At 44.9% G+C, this 22,333-nt stretch overlaps 1 protein-coding gene across 3 annotated transcripts in view; it reads right to left on the bottom strand.

Annotated features, from left to right (window-relative positions):
* Window positions 1-22,333, bottom strand: part of cdk14 (cyclin dependent kinase 14) — a 150,931-nt gene that overhangs the window by 20,807 nt on the left and 107,791 nt on the right. For all 3 annotated transcript variants that reach the window (XM_076041300.1, XM_076041302.1, XM_076041301.1), the window contains one exon: window positions 18,737-18,886. In XM_076041300.1, coding sequence (XP_075897415.1) covers window positions 18,771-18,886 — 116 coding nt within the window. In that variant the 3' untranslated portion in view covers window positions 18,737-18,770. The remainder of the gene's footprint in view (window positions 1-18,736; window positions 18,887-22,333) is intronic.

Genomic DNA, 22,333 nt, shown 5'->3' on the forward strand with positions numbered 1-22,333 from the left:
GCTCGCACGCCTCCCTGACGCTGCGCACATTTTGATTCAGCACATTTTGTGAGAAAGCGGGACGTGAGGATTGCTGTTTTTTTTGTTTTGTTTTGTTTTGTTTTTTCAAAGTTTTGCCCCTTTTTTTCCTCACATGATTCAAATTTCCTCCATTCGTTGCTAAGTGTTCATTATGGTGCAAACGACGCGTGAAAGAATAAGGGCAGTCATAATATACATTGATTGAATCAGATTGATTTTCCAATGCGGGTCATAAACGACATAATAGGGCTGTGACAGATCAGTGGTTGTCTGAAAACCAGAGGTGGCAAAAGTATTAACAAATTGCATTTAAGTAAAAGTGCGGATACTCGAGTAAAAGTAAAAGCACTGATTCAACTCCTTTACTCAAGTAAAAGTAACAAAGTACAGGTTCTGAAATGTACTTAAGTAAAATGTAACAAAGGTTTTTTTTCAACTAATAAAATGTTAATTATAATAACCAATGTTATTTTCTACATTGTTATTTTCCCCATGTACTGAATAGTGACCCCCAAAGCTGAGATACTTCAAAAATAATCTCCCTCCAAAATATGGGCCACTTTTACCCAAGCTTAGCTGTTCACACAAGCAAAGAGCTTTGGAGTTCAAATGGCTCCACTTCAACCAGCAACAGCTACAATAAGTAATAAGTGAATTACTTTGAACCAAATTTGTATTTTTTAAAGACTTCAACACAAAAGTAACTAGCGTGATTTTGCAACATAAGGGGCATAAAGTACACAATTTGTGTACAAATGTAGGGAGTAAAAGTAAAAAGTTGTCCGAAAAAGAAATACTCAAAGGACAGATACCAAAAAAAAAAAAAAATCTACTCGAGTACAGCATCGTAGAAGTATTTGTACTTGGTTACTTCCCACCTCTGCTGAAAACCATTGTTTCTCAAGTTCCAGATCCAAACATGAATGTTGATGTTGGTTTTTAGTTTGGTCAGTTTGTCCGTCTTGGACGAGCGCGTTGAAGTGCATCCCTGCGGCGCCATTCATGCGACACCGCTTTGGGAAATCTCCGCTAAAACAGTGCAGCAGTGGGACGGGGGACAATGTGGACGGCATTAAGATGCAAACACCGACCTTCTCACTTGTATAGAATCACCATGTCAGACTGAAACGCTGCATAAAGGCATTAGCACTTCCTGCTATAGTTCCCTGTTTTCATGCCACTGGAATTCTCCACAGAAGCCGGCGAGGGCCAGCAGTGGCCGCCTTGAAGCTCTGTGCCACTCGCTCGCTTCCACTAATCACAAGGTTTTTTCCCTTTTCTTCTTCCTCTTCTTCTTCTGCTCCTTCCTTCCCCGGCTGCAGCATTATGCTAACTTACACTGGCAAAAAAAGGGGGCGGGGCCGAGGGGCTGCTTTGATAAGTCGAGCATGGTGAACATGAATGAGGCAGCGACAGGCGAGGCAAAACACACATTCATTCGCCGCACAATGGCGAGCAGCACTTTTAATTAAACCTTATCCAACATGATGAATAATGCAACAGCCTCCTCGCCATCCACTGTCTCCTCTCTGTTGCTCAACCACGCCGCGCTTCAACCACCTTCGCCCAGTCACATGCATACATTAGACGGGCGGGCGGGGAATGACGGGGAAGAAAGAAGAGTTTTTTTGTTTTTTTTCTCTCGCCCCTTCCGCCGCCCAAAATAATAAACATACAAAATGTTTTACAGTCTTGCCGACGAGGCGGGGTGGGGTGGGGGTGGGTGGAGCCGGGCGGGGGAGTGGGAGGGGCACGGCGGTAAAGTGCCGGTGCGTAAATGATGTGAGGCGTTTGTTTTTTTCCCCCCCCACCTCACGCGCGTCAAAATCTCTTGTTTTGACGTTTTGCTCGCAGCTGACATACGGCACCGTTTAAAATATATATGTATATATATATATATATATATATATATATATATATATATATATATATATATACATATATATATATATATATATATATATATGTATGTATTAAATGAGGAACTTAAAAAAAAAAATGCTCCAGGTACAACCTCTGAGTCGGACAGAACGTGCCCACTGTGGGAGAGAGAGAGAGGGAGAGAGAGAGAAGAGGCCCCGAGTGCTTCAGACAAGACCAGCCGCTGAGAAACACATCAGTCCCCCCCCCCCCCCCCTCCTAAACTCACCGACACACTCCTAAAGGGATAGGGGGGAGGAAGGGTGACAGGGGTGGGGGGTGGGGGGAGCTGCCGGTCGGAGAGAAAGGCAGCAAAGGGGATATTGAGAGCATTGAGGAGTGAAAGGATTGTATGGGAGAGTGAACCCATTACGGGGCAGACTGGCTGGGGCATGGGAAGATGCAGAGAGGGCTGCAGGGAGGTGCCGGGTCGTATTTAGCCCAGAGAGAGGATCAGCAGAGGGGGGATGGAGGGAGAGGGGGAGTGGGGGGGGAAGCTCCTCTGCCAGCAGAAACCTCTGGCCTCCAGGAGGGCCGGACTGAACCCGAGACAGGGACACAGTCAGCAGCGCTGAAAATGAAGAAACTGCGCAGAAACAAGAGGAAACACACACACACACACACACACACACACACACACACACACACACACACACACACGCACGCCAGCACTAAACATAAAATGGGCCTCAAATCAAATTTCTTCCTAAATGTTTTTTTTTTTTTTTTTTTTATAAATATTTGAAGTTTGATGCAATTTTATCGTCCAATCACATTCCAGATCCAGCCGTATCCATGTCTGCGCAGGGTCGAGTATCATCATCTCACGGAATATCTTTTTCTGTTGCTCGTCTATGGTGAAATGACATCAAAGCATCACAGAAAACCTTAATATATTTGATCAAGCTGTATACATTTTTCATTTCTGCCCTGTGGATGAATTCAAACATACGCACAAGTCCTGACAGAGAGAGCACAAAGCGCATTGTTTCAAGCCTTTCGGGAAAAAAAGACGCAGAAGTGATTGGCCGAGATTGGTTTAGGAGCAGAGGAGGTGGAGAAAGCAGCCGTTTCAGGTTTCTCTTCAAAACTCGGCGAGTCTTTCTCGGTAAAATAAAGGTTAAATAAAAAAAGAAAGAATAAAAATAACAAAAACAAAACAATACAATACAAAAAAAAAAAAAAAACGAGCGCGTTTTTGGAAAGGAATGCGCGGCTGCAGCAGAGCCAAGCAGCCGTGGCCGAGTGCTTGTAGCAGCCAACACCACAGAACTGCTCGGCCCAGATAAAGCCCAGCACTGTCGGGCTGCAACTGGACAGCAGAGGCGGGTACCACGTCGGGCAGCAGGGGAGGGGAGGCAGGGGATTGGGGTTGGGGGGGTGGTTTGGGGGTGGGTAAAATACACATGTTAACTGTTAACTGGGATTGTTGCTATTTTCTGGCTCATTTTGATTGGTGGGTGGGATGAACACTGGGGTGCAGGTGTCGCTGCTGATCCAGCGGTCGTCACAAAGCACTCACTTCCAGAACAGCATTTGGTTTTTTTTCTGCTTGACCCATAACTGGAATTCAGCGAAGACTATTACTGACAGTCACGTAGCGAGCAAAGAAAGCAAACCAAATAATGCATCTGCTGAGGAACCTCAACTGCTTCAGTATCAGCAGAAATATCAAACTTTTATTGAGAGTCCTTTTATTTGATCTGCTGGTTCGGTGGTCTGACCAGAGAAGGATAAGAAGTGTCTGAATGAATAAGTATGAAATTGTGTGCTTAAAAACTACTAGAAGAATGGGTGGTGCAGAAAAACTAACTGCAAATGGCTGCAAAATGCACAATAAAATGCAGGTGAATGATGAGAGGATTGAGAAGTTGAATATTGCAGTATTTTCTCCCATTTTTCTATTAGCTATGTTGTTGATATGGGCAGGACCGACTGTAACTGGCCCCCCTGGGACGAATAAAGTAATCTGAACCTCAAAATCGGAGGAAGCAAACCAAAGTTAAAGATTCCTATTACCCCGAAGTCGACAGGCTCCAGACACTTAACATTATTAGAGAGCATTGGTAAAAGGGAGCATTACATAACGCAGGAAGTTCCACACATTATATTCACGGACCGTGTTCAGTTTTTTTTTTTTTTGCTCGGCGTCGCAACCCGTTCCACCCAAACTGCTGGAACGGAATAATACGGGAGAGAAAAACCCTAATTGCGTTTAGCGGTGAGCTTTTTTTAAATGATGCTGCTCTGCAGAATGTGTGCATGGAAACTCTGGTGAAGGTAAGGGGTCATGGCTCCAGGAAAATAAAGTGGATAAAGTGCAACGAAATGCTTAGCCCAGAATTGAGTCGGATTGCGGTTACGGTTTTCAAAAAACATTAAATCTCAAGCGTGACTCAAAAAAAAAAGCTTTGAGACCCAACTGATGACCTGAACGCGCTGGTATATTTTTACATTATTCTGCGCATCACTGAGTGGCAAATTGAATTAGCTTGCATTGGTTTATGGAAGAAATGGTCGACGCGAAGAATGAAAAACCTCATTCAACCATCAATTTTCTCCCGCCGCTGACCTTGCACTCGCTGGGGTGTAGCCCAGCTTTCACTTGGGGCAAGGCAACTTTTGCCCTGAACATTTGAATTCTCTGTTTCATCACATTCACTGATTACTGAACCACACACATTCATGCAAGTTGGACGCAAACTGGAAGAAAAACAAACAAGATCCCTGCAGTCTCCGGAGAAGACAAGAGGCGAAGACAAGAAGACCAGAAGGTTTTGTCATGGCCGCGTGGACACGCACGGTACAGTGCGTGTCCAAATGCAGTGAGTTATATTCAATGTCCAGCCTGCTTATGCTTTAAATGACAATAAAATTTGGCAAGTTAGATGGAGCTGTACTGCACTTGGCTACCACCAGGGGGATGCTAATGACTCAAGTGGTGACTTTATGTTACAGAATATATATATATATTTATACATACATATATATATATATATATGTGTGTGTGTGTATATGTATATATATATGCATAACTTATCGCAAGGTAGGTTTCTCTCATTAAAACAAAGTTAGCTGCTGCTGTGATAGTAAATAATGACTGCTTTTTAACATCTCCATAGTCAACTCACTCTCTCAGGTTTAGAACCCAACCAAAATCCCAAGCCGCGTTGCCATTACAACATTCAGTCATGCATTTAATGTCCACGACAGTGATGCTCTCCAAGACTTCATGTGACTCCTTTCGAATATTTTTTCAAACTGAAAGCAAAAAACTATTTGAGTATTGACACATTGACAAAACTGCAACCACTCTTCTTAACACATTTGCATGGTCTGATTCTGCAATTTCCTCTATTGACTCTTCACACTGAGTTGCAGTTTTGCCCAACGGGCGGGAAATTTGGGTCAAAAAGGTACACAGTCTTTGCATTTGTCGCTGTCGAGCTCCGCTGGCAGAATGAGAGCACTCACTCCGCCACTGCCACTCGTCAACTAAGCGCCAACTTCAAACAGGAGATCAATATTCAGAATAATCCTCGCAGTTTATCCACGCAGGTCAAACACAAGGGAAGCCCCACGCGACCTTCCCCCTCAACACTCCTGCCTTTCACGCACGCAAATCCATTTTCTCGCACGCTCTCGTCCCCCTGCAGTGTCGCCTCATGTATACTGGGACCAGTGTTGTTTCGGCCACTCGCGTACAGGGGTTGACAGTGTGCTGCTACCGTGCTGGCTCCCCCGAGTGTATAATCTGTGAATCATGTCCAATTCAGACCGAGTCAGTCTCCTGCTGACTTTCCTGCTTCAGCTTGCCGACGAACACTGGTGGAAAAGAAAAAAAAAGAAAAAAAAAGAAGGGCGAGCGCAGTGCAGTGCAGTAGTGCAGTGCAGTAGTGCAGTGCAGTGCAGTGCAGTCACAAGACCCTCATGCTGAGGCAAACAAGCAGCGTGAGAGGCTGCAGAATGACTCAGCCCTTTCTGAGATGTTTAATCTCTTATTTAAATATTCCTCATCACTCCACAGTTCTAACATTTGACGTAGGGGGCTGGAGCAGCAGCAGCAGATGGATATGGAGTGTGTTGGTGACCCACCTCATAGGAGGAAAAATTAGATCATAGGATACGTAGAAAACTTGCGTCAATGTCTATTAAAAATGAACAAAAGCAAAGCTACAAAAAAAATATGTCTTTGAAGCCGCATGCTATGTCACTCTTTATTGAAATGACTCTTAAAACACTGACAAAAATGGATGAAATACAGCTGTTCTATGACTTACTTACTATTAACAGAATTCCTTCAAGTTTGGCGGGCCGGATTAAAAAGCTTAACGGGCCGCATATGGCCTCCGGGCCATAGTTTGCCCATGCCTGAGTCTGACGATGCAAGATATTTTCGGCAGTAGATATATATAGACACATCAAACTATTATATGGTGTCTCCACCCAATCGCAGTGAAAACAAGCTCCTTGAAACAGTCGTCCTGGAAACAGCTGACTAATGGGACCTGATTTTGAGCGGTGCTGTTCACAGCACGGACGTTGCAGGTCCGATTTCCGATTCCCGTTCACCTCTCTGTGTGGCCCGCCGATAGACTGCCGACTTGTCCGGGGGTGTAACTCCGCCTTCACCCCAAGACAGCTGGGACAGAGTCCAACAGCCATGATGGATGGTTCAAGCCTTATATTTTCATTCACGTCTCAGATGGTACAAAAAAAAAGGAAAAAAAAGAAAAAAAAAAAAAAAGAAATCCACAGGATGTCTACATCCTGTACAACGTATTCTAACACAATGGAATTAAGCTTTGCATGACACCCCCCTCCCCCATTAATGTGCCTCCAAACTTAGAATATAATGTGATATATTACATCATACACTGTCGCTGTTTACCATGCATGTACACCTTGAACCAAACACACACCACAACTGCGCCTCAGCACAACATTCCCTATCTGAGCCTTTTACACACAAGCTGCTACCAGATGCGCTACAGCATCCCAACAAGCTGTCACTCTATCTGTCTTTTTTTCTTCTTGCCTTCACCTCCTACCGCACACAATCTCTTTTCTCGGCTCTAACACGTAGATGAGAGAGTAAAGTCTTTTGAGTTTCTCTGTCTTTCCTGAATATACGGGGGGGAAAAAAATGACAATAAAAATTGTTTACCAAATTCTTGTCTTAGCTAACATTTAACGCTCTTTTCAGAAATCACCGCAACCAATGACCTATTTTACGCCTGTTACTGTATGTCACATTCCTGATGTTGGTCATATGAACCTGGGGCAAAACATTGTCTGACTGCAGTGACTCACATTAACGATGGTCAAGGCAAGTTATCTGTATAATCTGATCATTTGCACCGGCCACTGAGTGCAGACTTTATCATGCATAGACAATGTAGCACCTTTTTTTTTTTTTTTTTTTTTTTTTTACAGTACAGGACAAAACACTCTTTTAAAAAGTGCAGAGTGAGGGTGTCGGAGAGCCCCAGACTGCAGCGTGCAGGAGAACAGATGTTGCTTGTAGCCACTTGGGTAGTCCTGCGTCTGGCTGAGACCCTTTTAAAACATGGAAAGCTGGAAGTCCCTCCCTGTCTTACACTGGTTTTGGATCAGGATTTCGAACAGTTAATTCCCCACCAAATGCCCGATACTTCCAGTAATCCACGTGCAAGTTTTTCTTTTTGGGGATCTTGTTTGAAGCTGCAGGGCCATCCCATTGTCCCACAGTCTCGCCCTCATACCTCTGTCTAAACTCAAGACCACGGTCGGAGATCAAGATGACCTTAGGGCCCGGTTGGCGCCGCCCTCTGAGGAGCGAGATGACGTACAGCATCTCTGCCCTGCTGCACTGAAACGAGCCCGAACCTGGGAGATCCTCATTACTTTGTTTGCAATAAACACCGGAGTCAGCGGGGACCACCGGAGGGTCTTCATCTGTTGAATCTCGCTCATGAAAGCGAGATACATGGGATCTATATTTGGAAACCGATGCAAATATGTATAGTTCTCCTACACTCCGTGAACAGGACCACACACGTGTACACAGAGCCGCCCTCGCTCACTCTCTCTTACACACACACACACACACACACACACACATTGGCACCAACCTCGGCGCACAAAAGCCCTGTTCAGTTCACCTGAGCGACTGAGCGTTCGCTTGACAAAAGCGCCACTGTCAATGCGCAACGCCCTTCAGACTGGTTTCCCAGCCTCACTTTATGAGTAAATATGTACTAATGCAGTATATGCATGTCCCACGCAGTGTGGAAGAGCAATCAAAGTCTCTGTTTAAGGGCAAAACATTTCAGGAAGTCAGCAAACTGTCGTCTGAGACGCTATCATTTCTTTTCCAGACTCACTCAACAGTCAATACTGGAACTATATTTGGGTGCAGTTCTGTTGGCTTTGGAGCCTCTCAATAGTAAATAGATTTCCTCTGCAGAAAGACTTTTTCTGAGGGATAATGCTAAAATATAAATCTGTGACTCACTGATCCTGACACATTTCAGTCTTTCCTCCTCCACTTTTCAGAAAACCTTCGCCGTTTCCTGTTTTCCCAGCGGCTACCGTGCATTCCTTTGCCTTCAATGCTAACAATGAACTCGAAACAACAATTTTGAAATGAAGAATAAGAGAAAACCCGCATGTGCAAAAAGTCACCACTTGAGTCACCACTCACCCTGAACCACTGGCATTTTTTTTTTCTAAAAGTCCATCTCTAACTAACTAACAAACAACCCATTTCTAGGCTTTTTGCAGCTTCACTCTAAAGCAGAAGTTTGCTCCAGGCATTAAAACCAGACCACATTCTTTTTGAGTTCTTTGAGTTCAGCTATTTTTTCTCTTTTCCATTTTGAAATAAATTATCTTTATCGTTACTTGGCTGCTAAAACTGAGAAAATTGGGTGCCTTTGGCCAACAAAGGCATCAGTGCGTGATGAAGTTGATGAGAAAATGAATCAACTATTGGTTCTGATTTCAGTCAATAGATTAAGTGAGCTGCAAAATTGGTGGAATAGATAATGATGCTGATGCCAATGATCAAATACCCAGGGAAAATGGTAGCCTGAATTGGTGGCACTCTCTCTCATACAGTAACATTCACTGGTTGAGTCACTTGGCATTTTCTACAACTCAATGAGCAAGGCTGAAAGAGGAATCATCTTCAAACCGGAAATCGATTTCGCAAAGGGTGTGATTATCAACCTTGTACCTCTTTCAGGCCCGGTAGCCAGTTTATTGTGGTGTACATGCATGTATGACCTCTGAATGTGGTCCCCTCAAGAACAGAAACAAAACAAACATGGATAATTGAGAGTTTTGAACGTAATTTGAAAAACTCCACTTATGTGTTTGACCCTGTAATTACCAAGACCCTGTTGCTAATCGCTTTGGAAAGAATTTTGTGCTACACTGCCTTTCCGTTTGTTACCTTTACATCACAGATTCACCAGTATTGTTATTAATCTCTTCTTAAAGCATGCATGTTAATTTACCGAAACCCCAGTATGAGCTGCAGTCCCCAAAAAAATCATGCGGTAGATGAGAGGAGAGGCATCCATTAAGTACACGGGGAAAATTTTGGACCGCCCTTCTGTAAAACCATCTGGACGCACAACTTATTATCCCACAACGCTTCGGATTCCACGCTGACAAAGTTAAAAGTCATTAGCATACTTTATTTGACACCGATTCAGTCGGTTGAGACGAGACGCTACAGATCCGCCGCTGCAAGAGGAGGCTGTTGGCTGCGGCACACAAGAGGGAGGATTGGTGGCGCGTCTTTTCTTTTTGGAGGGGGGAAAAAAGGAAGGAAAGGTAGGTGCGCAATGCTCATTAGGGAGAGCCATATGGTGGAAGGAAGAGGAGGACGTGGGGGGGGGGGGGATGAGGATGGAAGGCGGGGTGGGAGGAGCAGCAAAAGAGGTACCAGCGTTCTGTCTACACAACAGGGAAGCATCAAGCATTTGGAGACTTTGCTTTACAGCAGTTTGGAAGTGCTGCACCAAGCTCGCATCCTCTCTATGGGAACCTTTCAGAATGTTGTGGTAGTTCCAGTGTGGAAAATACAGGGGGGTGGGGTCGGGGGGGGGGTCCAGGTCGGGGGGGATCCGACCAATCCGATTAACCCATGAGACCTCCTGAAAGCCTCAAAGCAAAATTTAAGGGGGTCTCTTTTTTTTTTTTTTTTAAAGCCCATATATGTGTGTGTGTGTGTGTGTGTGTGTGTGTGTGTGTGTGTGTGTGTGTAAGTAAGTATGTATGTATGTATATATATATATTATTGTCACTAATGGTCACTAAAATGTCTTTAAGATCACCCTGTCTAATATAACTACACTATACACTATATGTCAGCGGTACATTTTTGAAGCAATTTTCAAAATATAAAATACCGTCACTGACAAATGCAATAATTTTTGTGTACGTTATAGTTCTCAGTATCTAAATAGTGCGAGACAGATGAAAACAAACAAACAAACAAATACACACAGACATGTACACAAAAGAGAGCAACAGAGTGGTGTGTTATCATGTAGACTGTAATGGCTTGCATCCATGAAATACAGTAAGGTTATTACAGGCCTCCTGCGTGTTTAGGAAATTTAGATTGGTACTGAGTGACAATCAGGAGGATGGGGACAACCCTGAATATGGTCTGGTATTTCGCACACTGGGTAGATCGACTTACTTTTTTTGAGTAAAATAAAGGAGAAAATCTTTGTCTGCAAACGATATCCATGGATGAATTAGAACACTGTCAGAGCCATTAGCGGAGACGATTACGAACTAGGCGGCACGAGTCAAGCAAATCACAAATTCCTCGTTGGTGCAGACCCGCGTCGCTCCTCGGCTCAGAAAATAATACTACTGGCTCGCTAACAGAATGATAAGGCCAAGTCAGGCAGACAGTCAGTGTGAAATTCTTTTTTCCACCTCTTGGAAGGGCTCCTCCCCCCAAACTCAAAGTCCTTTTCACCTCCTTTCTCCGCTCAGCAAAATCACAGCCATATCTCCTCTCTCTCTCTCTCTCTCTCGCTCGCCATCCCTCATTCGAGAGGGAGAAGTCCGAAACCGAGAGGGAGCAGCGAGACGAAACGCAACCCTTCCCCATCTCCGTCTTCCTCCACTCTGCCGAAGACTGCGTCACTCCTGCACCGTCTGAAGGCGCGTGTTTCATCACACTCAATCCCCTGACCTGACAATCATTCCAACCGCAGACAGCCAAAGAGAAGAGGAACGCTTTCTGTATTTGTAAATTATTAACACCACTACAAATGACGATTCCATCACATCTGCACCACTGTTGCTCCCATTGCGGTTCACTATGGGATTACTCCATGGCAAAACACGAGGCGTTTTTTTTTTTTTTTTCTCTCCGTGTGAGAAGCTTGGTGCGCCAAAGCCACCGGGAAGAATTCTGTTTGAATTTAATTTTCCAGTAAATACAAAGGACAGATTGTAATCTAATATGTCTAAAGCCCTATCAATTTATTAATGAGCGCAAGTTTGACAGTGTTACAGAGACAATTAATAATTTACAATGGCAAAGTCGGTTTGAGGATTTGCAATAGTTACCATTTGAAAGGCCATTATTGTAAAAAAAAAAATGTTTTAAATCCAATATTATTTGCCCCAAAATAATTTTTGAGAGTGTGTAAATGTTACTGTTATACCATTATAACAAACCGCCATTTTCAGCTAAAAACTATGGCCGTGAGTTTTTCACTTTCATTTTCTGGACTCCCATCAAATGACTCTCGTGATTACTGATCAACAGCCATTACTACGTATTAAAAAAAGCAGGTCATTTTCGGACGTTTCACATTTTCACCTCATGTGAAAACACAAAAAGTAAGCATGTTTGGTGAGAGAGAATGCCTGGGAAATTCCTGGTCTTTTTTGGTCGGGCGGCATTTTCTCCACCGCAAGTGAAAATGCTGAGGCCTGGCCAGAAGAGGATGCGAAAACACAGCGGTTGCCCTGCTGAAAATTTTATTTATTTATTTATTTTTTTTTAGTTGACAATTTACAAGCATTGCAGTGAAAAAAAAAAAAAGACTTTTGTTGGTCCATCATCATCGGAATCTTTAATGAATGATGTCAGCAAAATCCCAGCAGGGATGCGTTGCTTCATAAATACTGTGTGGCGGTTTGGAAAGAGGAAAGCGGAGCAGTCGGAGGCGAGGCGAGGAGAGCGCGAGCTGGCGAGCGCATTTTAATCTGAGCAGCGCGCAGCCTTTTGAAAAAGTTAATATTGAAAGAGGCGCAGCGTAAATATCCCTTCACAGAAAACGTGACAGGCGAGCGTCGCTCGAACTGCGAGCCGGTTCAGTGTTTCGCGGGGAGGGAGTCTGCAGTGCAAACAGCAAGTCCTTCAAGGCAGGATGGCAAATGAGGTAAACAGGGGTGGTGGGATGAGTCTATAGACGTACTCGCTCTCCAGCAAATTCCGTCCAGCGGCTACTGAAACATCCAGAGCCTTCCACTGGGCTTTTTTTCTTTTCTTTTTCTTTTTTTTTTTTCTCGCGAGGATGAGACGAAATGAAAGCCCACATTACTGGCAGCGGCCGCGGCAGCCGCCGCCGCCGTAGTAAAGTAAAGTTGGAAGAGGCAGTGGGAGAGTGAAAGTGGCTGATTTCACTGAAGGCTCTCCGTTTCTCAAGGCGATGCCTCTGGTTATGCTTCCTCCTCCCCTACCGCCCTCTATTTCCCCCCCTCCGGCTCATAGCAGGGATGTGCTTTAAATCACTTCGTCCTCTGCCTGGGAAAAAAAACAAGAAAATTTCTGACAGGTCGTTTCGTGGATGGCACAAATGCATTTCTTCCTGTTACGGAGCCCAAAAAAAGCAATACAAAAAAAAACCCTGAAAAGAATGTACACACATGTATATATGTATATATATATATATATATACCATATAATGGTCACTTTAAGATCACCCTGTCTAATATAACTATACTATATACTATCTGTCAGCGGTAAATTTTTGAAGCAATTTTCAAAATAAAATACTGACACTGACAAATGCAATAATTTTTGTGTACGTTAGAGTTTTCAGTATCTAAATAGTGCGAGAGAGATGAAAACCAACACACACACACACACACACACACACACACACACACACACACACACACACACACATATATACATATATATATATTAAAAAAAATATATGTATATATATATATATATATATATATACGTCTCCTGTCCTGCTGACTTTGTTGGTTTTGGACAGTGACGGCTTCAGCACTGAGGTAGCAGCACACCAGGAGACAAACAGCTGCTTCCACTTTCAAGAGAAACGTCTCCACGCCTCTGAAGTTGGTCACCAGGACGATACCTTAGGCTAGCGTGCATTGTATTGTGTGCATATGTGTGTGTGTGTGTGTGTGTGTGTCTATGGTGCGATAAATAGTTGGCACCTCTCCATCCTGGACACTGAAGCCTGCCATTGCCTGCAGCTGTTATCTTCAAAGCGACACAGTGATGCTCCAGGGCCACCGTGTCCCGCTGCGGACCGGCGAGAACCTTCTAGAACCCTGCAGACGAGGCTGCTTGCTGCTTTGTGCGAAAGGCGGCAAGAGGCGCCGGACACCACTTTTTCGGACACCTTGTTTGTTTTTTTTTTTTTACTAAAGATTCAGTAATGCGAGTGTGAAGCTGTTATGAAGCTTCAACAGCCGAATCAATGTATCTCATTGGAACAACGTTAAACTACAAACAAGTTTGCCAACAGAAAGATATGCGAATCTGGTCAACGTTCGCCATTGAATTTTGGAGAAAATTCCTGAAATAGATCGACTTCATCCAGACAGAGAATAGAAGGGAACCATCCACTGAATGGAAGCTGACGTGGCATCAGCCCTGCGTGTTCATCACCGGACGCCAACTTGGAACAGACTGACTCCCCCCCCCCCCTGTCTATTTTTCTTTGAAACGCCATCTACTAAATTTTTTTGTTTTCGCGCTGAAGCGCTCAGGCTGGCGATTTTCGTGTCTTTCATGTTGCGTTCCGGCTCCCCGATTGAATCAAACGTTTTACTGCTCGGCTGAAGCCGCCCGACTGCGAACGAGCGAGCGAGCCCGGGCGTGCAGCGTCCGGCTCCTCGCGCACTCCAGCCCTCGAGTAGCACTTAGCGATGAGTCGTTCGCGAACGAACCGGTGGTAAGAGCTCCTGATTAGGAGCCGTTTTTTTTTGTTGGCGACGACGTGTTTAGAACCTGTTTTAGTGGAGAGGTTGTGCGATAGCGAAATTAGAATATATTAAAAATAATAGAAATGGGACAAAGCGAATAATAAATACCTTAATATAACACTTGCACGTAAATTTGCTTGTTTTGCAAATTTTTGCTTTTATCCTGTAGTGATGTTTCGTTGATGTGTTTCATGTGTACATAGTTGTATCAGGGTGGGTGTTTCTTCAGGTCTTTTATATTTATTTTCACAGCATTGTGTTCCATGGTGAGTGTGAAAAATTAACACACATTTAATATTTGTGTTATCATGAACATCAGCCATTTATTTTCGCAAGTAATTTGGTAATCAAATCATTTAAGCAGCAAAAAAAAAAAAATCTAAGGAGCCGCTTGGGAGCCAAAAGAGTCGGATCTTTTAAAAGAAGCGGTTGTCTGAAAAGAGCCGGAATTCCCGTCACTGGTAGCACTGCGGTGCGCTGAATCCCAGAGACAGAGACAGCGCGGCCGTCTCCCACTTGTTGTCGGAGCGGGTGGGGGTGTTGGTGGGGGACGGCGAGTTGAACCGCGCGGTCACCGGGCGGATTGACGGAGGCGAGCCGTTGCCTCCCCTCGGCAGCGGCTTGCATCAGCTAATCTTGTGAATAATGCAGAATCATGAATAAACATAGATCAATGCAGCGCGCGGCTACACTGTAAAAGACGACCTGTCCCCCCAGTCACCCCCCCCCCCCCCCAGCCGCCCTCGTCTTTATTCTCATCTTTCTCCTCGCCACCGCCGCGTTCCTTTTTCTTCAGACTCATTTCTTCTATTTCTTTCTGATTTTCTCGTCTCTCACCAAAGGGGGAAAAAAAAAAAAAAAAAAAAAAAAAAAAACACAAAACGCGCTCCCTTCTTGTGTCTCCCCTTCCTGTCAAAATCAAACACTCCCACTATTTCCCCTGTCCACCGCCAACCTCCCTCTTTCTCTCTCTCTCTGTCTCTCTGTCTCTCTCGCTCTGTCTTTTTCTTCTCCTCTCTGGCCGCGGCGGTGACAGACATTGTGTTACTGTAGTGTTGCCGTGTCTCGGCGAGGCCGAGTCACGCCCCGGCCTTCACTCTCAGCTCAATGGCTGCCCGGGTATCCTCAAAGGCAGCCATCCAGCCGGCACAAAGCCTGCCCACTGGGAATAGACCCACAAAAGAGAGGGGGTGCGGGTGCGGGTGGGGAGGGGCAGGAGGGGCGGGAGGGGGTGCTGCTGCTGCTCGCCTCCTTTGCTCCATTCCATCTGAGGCGGCCCTGCGTCCACCACCTCCTATAAATAATACAGCGGTGCCTCCGCACAAAAAGGGGAGGGTGGGGTTGGAGGGTCGGGCTGGAGGTGGGGGGGGGGGGGGGGGGGGGGGCATTGGGGCTCCCGCAAGCTTTTGCTTCCATCCCTCCCTTTATTCCTCTCACTGACTCCACCTTGCTCCACTTCACCGCTTTGAGCTCCGGTGTAACCGGAACGGCAAAGTAACATTAAAATAACATTTCCCAGAATGTTTAGGGTTTTTCTTTTACGCGTCCAGTTAAAGAAGTAAGATGTTTTTTTTTGTTGTTGTTTTTGTTTTGCGGCAGATGTTTAGGTTGCCCCGGTTGGTGTTGTTGTAACACTGTCAGCGGGCTTTGACGTTAAAGTGCTGAGTTCAGTGATATATACGCTTGTGCCACTGCCAATATTTAACCCTGAACCTTCGAAAGAGCCTGGAACTCAAATTGATTACGGAATGTCATTTTGATAAAGTTTGTGAGAGAATAATATCACAAAAATGTGTTTTACGAACAGTTTGTAAACACAGAGTTTGAATATCATTAGCCGAATAGCATAGGACATATATGAACGTTTTCGTAAAACAAGAAAAAAAAACACTTTTTTTAGCGAGCACACTGGTATTTTTTTTTTTCAGATATAACAACTTGGCCAAAAAATGACTTAGGCAGTTATGCTATTAGGCCAGTGGTTCTCAAACTTTCTCTGTCACGCCCCACCTTGGAGGAAGAAAATTGTTCATGCTAGAAGCCCCAAATTTGACATGGCTGTGTCTTGAGGGATCCCGATGAACCTGCAAGTGGCCCCATGTCTCTAGGACAAAGTTGACTTTTGACCCCATAGACTTGCATGGCATTAGGGCAGTGTTTCTCAAACTTGGAGAAAGAAAAATGTTCATTTCCCCCCCATGAACTAACTAACTAAGTGCACAAACTAACTAAGAGATTTCTGTTAAATCAAAGATTGGATTGTAGATTTGGATCACTTAAATTTCACTATATTGGTAAACAAAGCTTCTGAACAGTTTCGAATAACATTTTTTAAATTTGCAAACCTATTAATAGCCAAGAACTTATAAAGACTATGTTGACTATTGCAAGCATTCTGTAAAAAAAAAGAAAAGTTGAGTTCCGGTGCTGGAGCTCTCAGTGAGTTTGGGTGGTGGGTTGATTTTGTTGTCCCCCATTTTCAAATAGCTCAAGTTGACGTCGGAATGTTATTTAAATGCGGCGCATGAGTTACGCTTGGTGGGGACTGCAAAAAAAAAAAAAAAAAAAAGGAGAGAGAGAGGAAAAAAAAAAGGCCCTGCGTGCATGTGTTGCTGTAATTTGTCAGAGTATTAATGTGAACATGTGCGCAGGGATTAGGCTGCTTGCTATCAGTGAGGCTCCTCCAGCCTGTCAGGCTTTAGGACGACGGCGGGGACAAAGAGGCTGATTTCAATGTAAATGCAGCAGCTGAGAGGACACAGCTCTCTCAGTGGGGTGACTTCCACCCTCCACACACACACACACACGCACACACACACACACACTGCGAGCCTTCAAACCAGGATACACACACACACACACACACACACACACACACACACACAGAGTCCGACACGCTCGACCGAAACCAGTCAACTTGCCAACTCTGCTGCTGAGTGGCAACAACTCTGCCGAAGGGAGGAACAGCCCGGCGACCTGCTCGCCAACCAACACCAACCTCAACCAAACTGACTGGGTGAAGGTTGCGGAAGATGTCTGGGGATGCACGGCGTGCACCTGTCAGCAATTATAATCCAGCGCCGACTGGCTTGTGCAGAGGCCCAAGCCCAGCCCAGCCCAGCCCTGCCCGGCGCTGGCCCTCACAATCCCAAATCCATCATTAGGCCGACCATTATTCCCGCGCCTGGCCTCTGCACCTCTTATTACATGCAAATAGTGCAGCTTTATCTCAGCGGTGAATAAGACCCCCGCCTCCAAAGAATAGGACCCTCCTTACCCCACTCAAAGCCAACCCTTGATCTCTCGCTGCATTCTTTGCCTCTCTGTGGAGAGCGCCGATCTCATGGTGTCAGTGTTTTAGAAAAAAGCTGCGCTGGTTGGTGGGACGCAGATAAGTGTCGGGGGAAGGGGGGGGTGGTGGTGGACAACAGAGCAAGGCGAGGGGCCAGACACTCAGTTTTGCTCCCTTCCTCATCCCGTTTTTGGTTGTTACGTCGTGCCGGGATGCATTAACAGGCAGTCGGAATAACGACTTGGATTCCTGAAGCACCTTTAAAGTAGACGGGGGGCGGGGGAGGCGGTGTGACAAAGATTGAATAAAACCTTTATTGCTCGAGCTTAAGAGAGAAACAAAGCAGACTTTTTCTTTAAGGCTGTCTTTGGAGTAGTTAGCTAATCAAAGCCGTGTTGGTCCAAATGCATTGGTTCTGACTGATTCCAAGCAAAAAGGGCATTGAGATGCATCTTTACAATGACAGCCACACTGCTGTCCAGTTAAATAGGGTTAAACTCCATCAAAACAATGAAGGAAGAGAAAGAAACTTCACAATCAATTAGTGCCTGGTTTAAAAAAGGCTCATGAGAGAGTTTGACATGTTGTTGCTGGACTACCATGGTTTCATCAGCTCCATCGAAATGCAATTAAAGGTTGCAGGGCTGTGTTCAACAGCAATTCTTTTTTTTTTTTTTGCGTCAAGCAGCCGACGCAGTGTGCGATACACAGGGGGGCTCCAGGGGGGTCGGGCCCCCTTCATTAAGCCACGAGACCCCCCTGATTACCTCAAGGCAACATTTTATGGTCTCATACTTTTTCAAAAAGCTAAAAAATATATATAAAATATGTCACTAGTGGTCACTAAAATGTATTTAAGATCATGCTGTCTAATATTCAGTTAAAAAAAAAAAAAAAAATCATAACTTTTTTTGCCAAGTGGAACTTGTGTGTGTGTGTGTGTGTGTGTGTGTGTGTGTGTGTGTGTGTGTGTGTGTTGTTTTGTGGGCTGTCATGGTTTGCATCCATTACATTTTGTCAGGTTATTATAGGCCTCCTGCATGAACTTTAGATTGGTACTGAGTAACCCGCCCAAAAACAATAAAAAAAAAAAAATATTGATGGGTATTTCTCACACGGGCTCAAACTCGCTGTGGAGACACAATAAAGACATGAACACTATTTCAAGTCGTTCTCAACCACTGATGGCACATTTAGCTTAGCGAGCACAAACGACTTTAGAAGAGGACTGACTCTTTTTTTTTTTTTCTCTCTCCCCGTCCGCGCCGTGCATGCTAATGAGCGTCGTACCTGTCAGCCAGGGGTGCGCCGGTGCCGCCTCAGGTCAGTGCTTGCTGCCGGAGGACGCCTTCCCGTGGCTGTTCCGCCGCGCGCACACCTGTATGCTGTCCCCGCTCTCTGTCTGCAGCTTGACATTTGGTACAGTGAAGATAGAAGACACTGCGGGGAGGAAAGATGCAAACGGATTAGACGGAGAGGAGAGGCTGACAGGGTGGTGGGAGGCGTGCGAAAGATCGGAGCGCCTCTTCAAAAAGTTGGAAAGTTTACTTCAACACTTTTCTTTTGAGGGTTGCGGAAGCTTTTTCTGCTCCGAAAGAAAATGTGTTTTTACGTTGCTGAATGTCACAGTTACCACTGTTTGCTCAAAAGTGAGCCTCACTGGAGGCGAGAGCCGCGATGATGTACAGTCAGGTCCATGAATATTGCAACATGAACACAACGGAGCTTTTTGGGCTCGATACGCCACCGCAGTGGATTTGAAAGGAACTAGATGTGTGTCAACTGCAGACTTTCAGCTTTAATTGCATTGGATTTGCATCCAAATCGGATGAACATGTAGAAATAACGACAGTTTGTGTGTGTGCCTCCAACTTTTTAAGGGACCAAAAGTAATGGGACGATAGGCGGCTCAGCGTGTGGTTCATTTCAAGCGAGCTATCTGCACTTGGAATATTTTTGCTTTTCTCTACAGATTCTAATCTTGTGTGTGAAACAGTTGTTTGAGATTGGAAATGAGCGATTGTTTTGTCATTCAAAGGACTACTGTACTTTGTATATTATTATTATTGTTTATTCATATCATTCCAGCTAATTGTAAAAAAACAAAGTGAAACACATTACATTAAAAAAGGAACTTCATGTTAATTCCAGTCCGGATCTTTAACACTGAGTTTGCTTTTTCAAAATCAGCGAAACTGAACCTGAAGGATTGCCTCCACTACATAAGCAATGTATCCTCTGTCGGATCAAAAGGAGAAACGCTGCGACGTCAGTGCACGAGACGTTAGAAGACCACAACAACCTGGTTTCCTGCACATCCTCTGATGTTCGCGAGCACTGAATCTACACGGATGAAAAACGAGGGCGTCATGGCGGAATCACCACTGTGTGGACGTTATGCATAACCCAATAAGCGAGAGGATGTCGTACTACATAACTGTTTTCTATTGTTTTCCTCTCCCGTACTTCTAATGCGGGCTACAACTTTAGCAGGCTACGCTATCTTTGGCATGGAGCGGAGGGGCTGCTGTTTGCTTAATGACACGCGGTTTCAAAGGTGGGGGGGGGGGGAGGAGGAGGAGCAGATTCACGCACACAAATATAATTTCGCAGCCAGTCAGCCAGCCAAGGGGGGGGCGTAGACGACAGTCAGTGATTGTGGTGCAATTATTTTTGTTCCACCTGGAGACATAGCTTTGGTTCTGTTTATATTTATGGACATATATATATATATATAAAATATACTATACTGAAAATACATAATATTGCATTCTTATATATATTTATTATAACATATATATACGTATACATATCTGCTGTGACTTTGCCATAGAAGTATCTTATAACACAATGCTACATATCCACCATTTATTATGCTTCATTCAATTGATGTTTATATGTGATAATGAAGTGATAAAGAACATTGATCACATGTTTAACAGCATTATCATGAAAGTATTATAATGCCTTATAAAGTGCGATTCAAGCATTGTGGAATCAACCCTTGCAGTGTTTCCAACTTCTTTTCTTTTAAGAGGTAAAGGCAGCAGCTTTTGCCAGTGAAAGAAAAAAAAAAAAAAAGAGAAAATATTGCTCCAGATCACTGTCCACAGAGAGATCATTTCTCCCGAGTCCTTTGCTCCTGCGCTGTCAGACACCCACGCCGTCTCAGCGAAATCAAATCAAAAAAAAAAAATGTCACAATCCAATCCGCACACCAACGCTAAACCAAGGAGCTCCATTGTCTCAATAATTCTGCCATTGTTCCAAGTAATCTGTCTGGCCATTGTCTGGATAAATCCATAACACACATGATAATTGAGCGCGCTGTCGGCCAGTCAAAGCGCGGTGTCTCCCCCCTCAGAGGGACAAACACGAGCCTCAACACGCCGGCGCTCGCAAAAATAATTAATGGCATTTTCAAAAGAAAAATGTGCGTGTATATTTTATTTCGGCGGCCTTCTTCATACTAAAAGACAATGCCATTTGAAAAGGAATGGAGCAATAGAGCACAGTGTGCTGTCCCACTGGCTGCAGTGCTTTCTTTTTTTTTTTCCTGTTGGAAGAACATGATTAACCATGCTGCCGCCCAAATGGAGCCAAATACTCAGGACTGGAGTAATTAGCCCGTCCTTTATCTCAAATTCATTCCTCATTTGCATAATTTTGACACATCCTTCCCCAAACCAAAGTGCAAGCGGCAAACCGACGCACGGGCGCACGCGCACGCACGCACACACACGGAGGCTGGGGACGCGTCTCTGTTTATCCACTCCTGTCCTCATTTTATGAGACTGTTTTAATTCATTTCCATTCTTCCCTCGGCAGCTCCGCCACTTTGCCTCCGTGCATGCGTGCGCGTGTGTGTGGCTCAGATGTGCGTGCAGAAAAAGAGAGACTCACAAAAAAAAAAGAGGGAGAGATAAAGGCAAGCGAGAGAACGACAGAGAGAGAGAGAGGGAGAGAGAGAGAGGGAGAGGCTGACAAAATTCAGAATGAGGAATCTTCTCTTCCCTCCGCTGCCTCTCTTTTTCGTGACCGCTGCTTTCTAATTCTTTTCAGACATGACAACCTGCTGGGCGCTGATAACGGGATTAATAACGCGGGGGTAAAAGGGAGGGGGGGGAGGGGGGGGGGGGGAGGGAATAAAAAATCATAATCACAGGGAATTAAAAATGGAGTTGCGCCATTAATATTACCACCATGTCAGCGGCGGCGATGCGTTCAGGCGCCGCTGAAAAGGCTCCTCGTGCCGATAATGAACAGCAGCTTATGGGATTGGACGTGTACGGCGTAACGCCGCCCGTCGAATAATATGGATCTGCCGTTATCGCTTGACATGTTTCCATGCAGTACCTCCCCCACTAACCGCCCCCCCCACCCCCCGCCCCCACTCTGTAGGAGTAATTGATTTTCCGACGCAACTCAAAAGCTGCGCCCGAAGCCTGCGCACGTTACAGCAAAAGCGCACGAGGGGGAAATCAACAGCCACTCATGAAACGCTTCTCGAGATCGGAGGTGTGTAGGAAACTCAAACGCCGCGTGTGTTTGAGGTGCCCCGGTTTCTTTCTTTATAAAGCCGGAGCTCTTACTTTACAGAGTGCCACAGCGTGCTGTTGCTTTGGGCCAACAACAAGTCAGGAAGTTTAAAAATAAATAAATAAATGAAATAAAATAAAATATTTCTAAGTGAGCTGTGGCCAGCCAGCAGAGGTCCAGCTGGGCTTACTGTCCCAACGGCACTCACATAATAAGACAGGATTTCTCCACACGAACAAAAACAACCCCGGGTCACTGCACGCTGCCTTCTCTCTCTCTCTCTCTCTCTCTCTCTCTCTCTCTCTCTCTCTCTCTCTCTCCCTCTCTCTCTTTTGGTTTGAGGCACCG

Source organism: Nelusetta ayraudi, unplaced genomic scaffold, assembly GCF_046127955.1.
Source record: "Nelusetta ayraudi isolate G7.1 ecotype Tasmania unplaced genomic scaffold, CSIRO-AGI_Nayr_v1 ptg000063l, whole genome shotgun sequence".
NCBI lineage: Eukaryota > Metazoa > Chordata > Actinopteri > Tetraodontiformes > Monacanthidae > Nelusetta > Nelusetta ayraudi.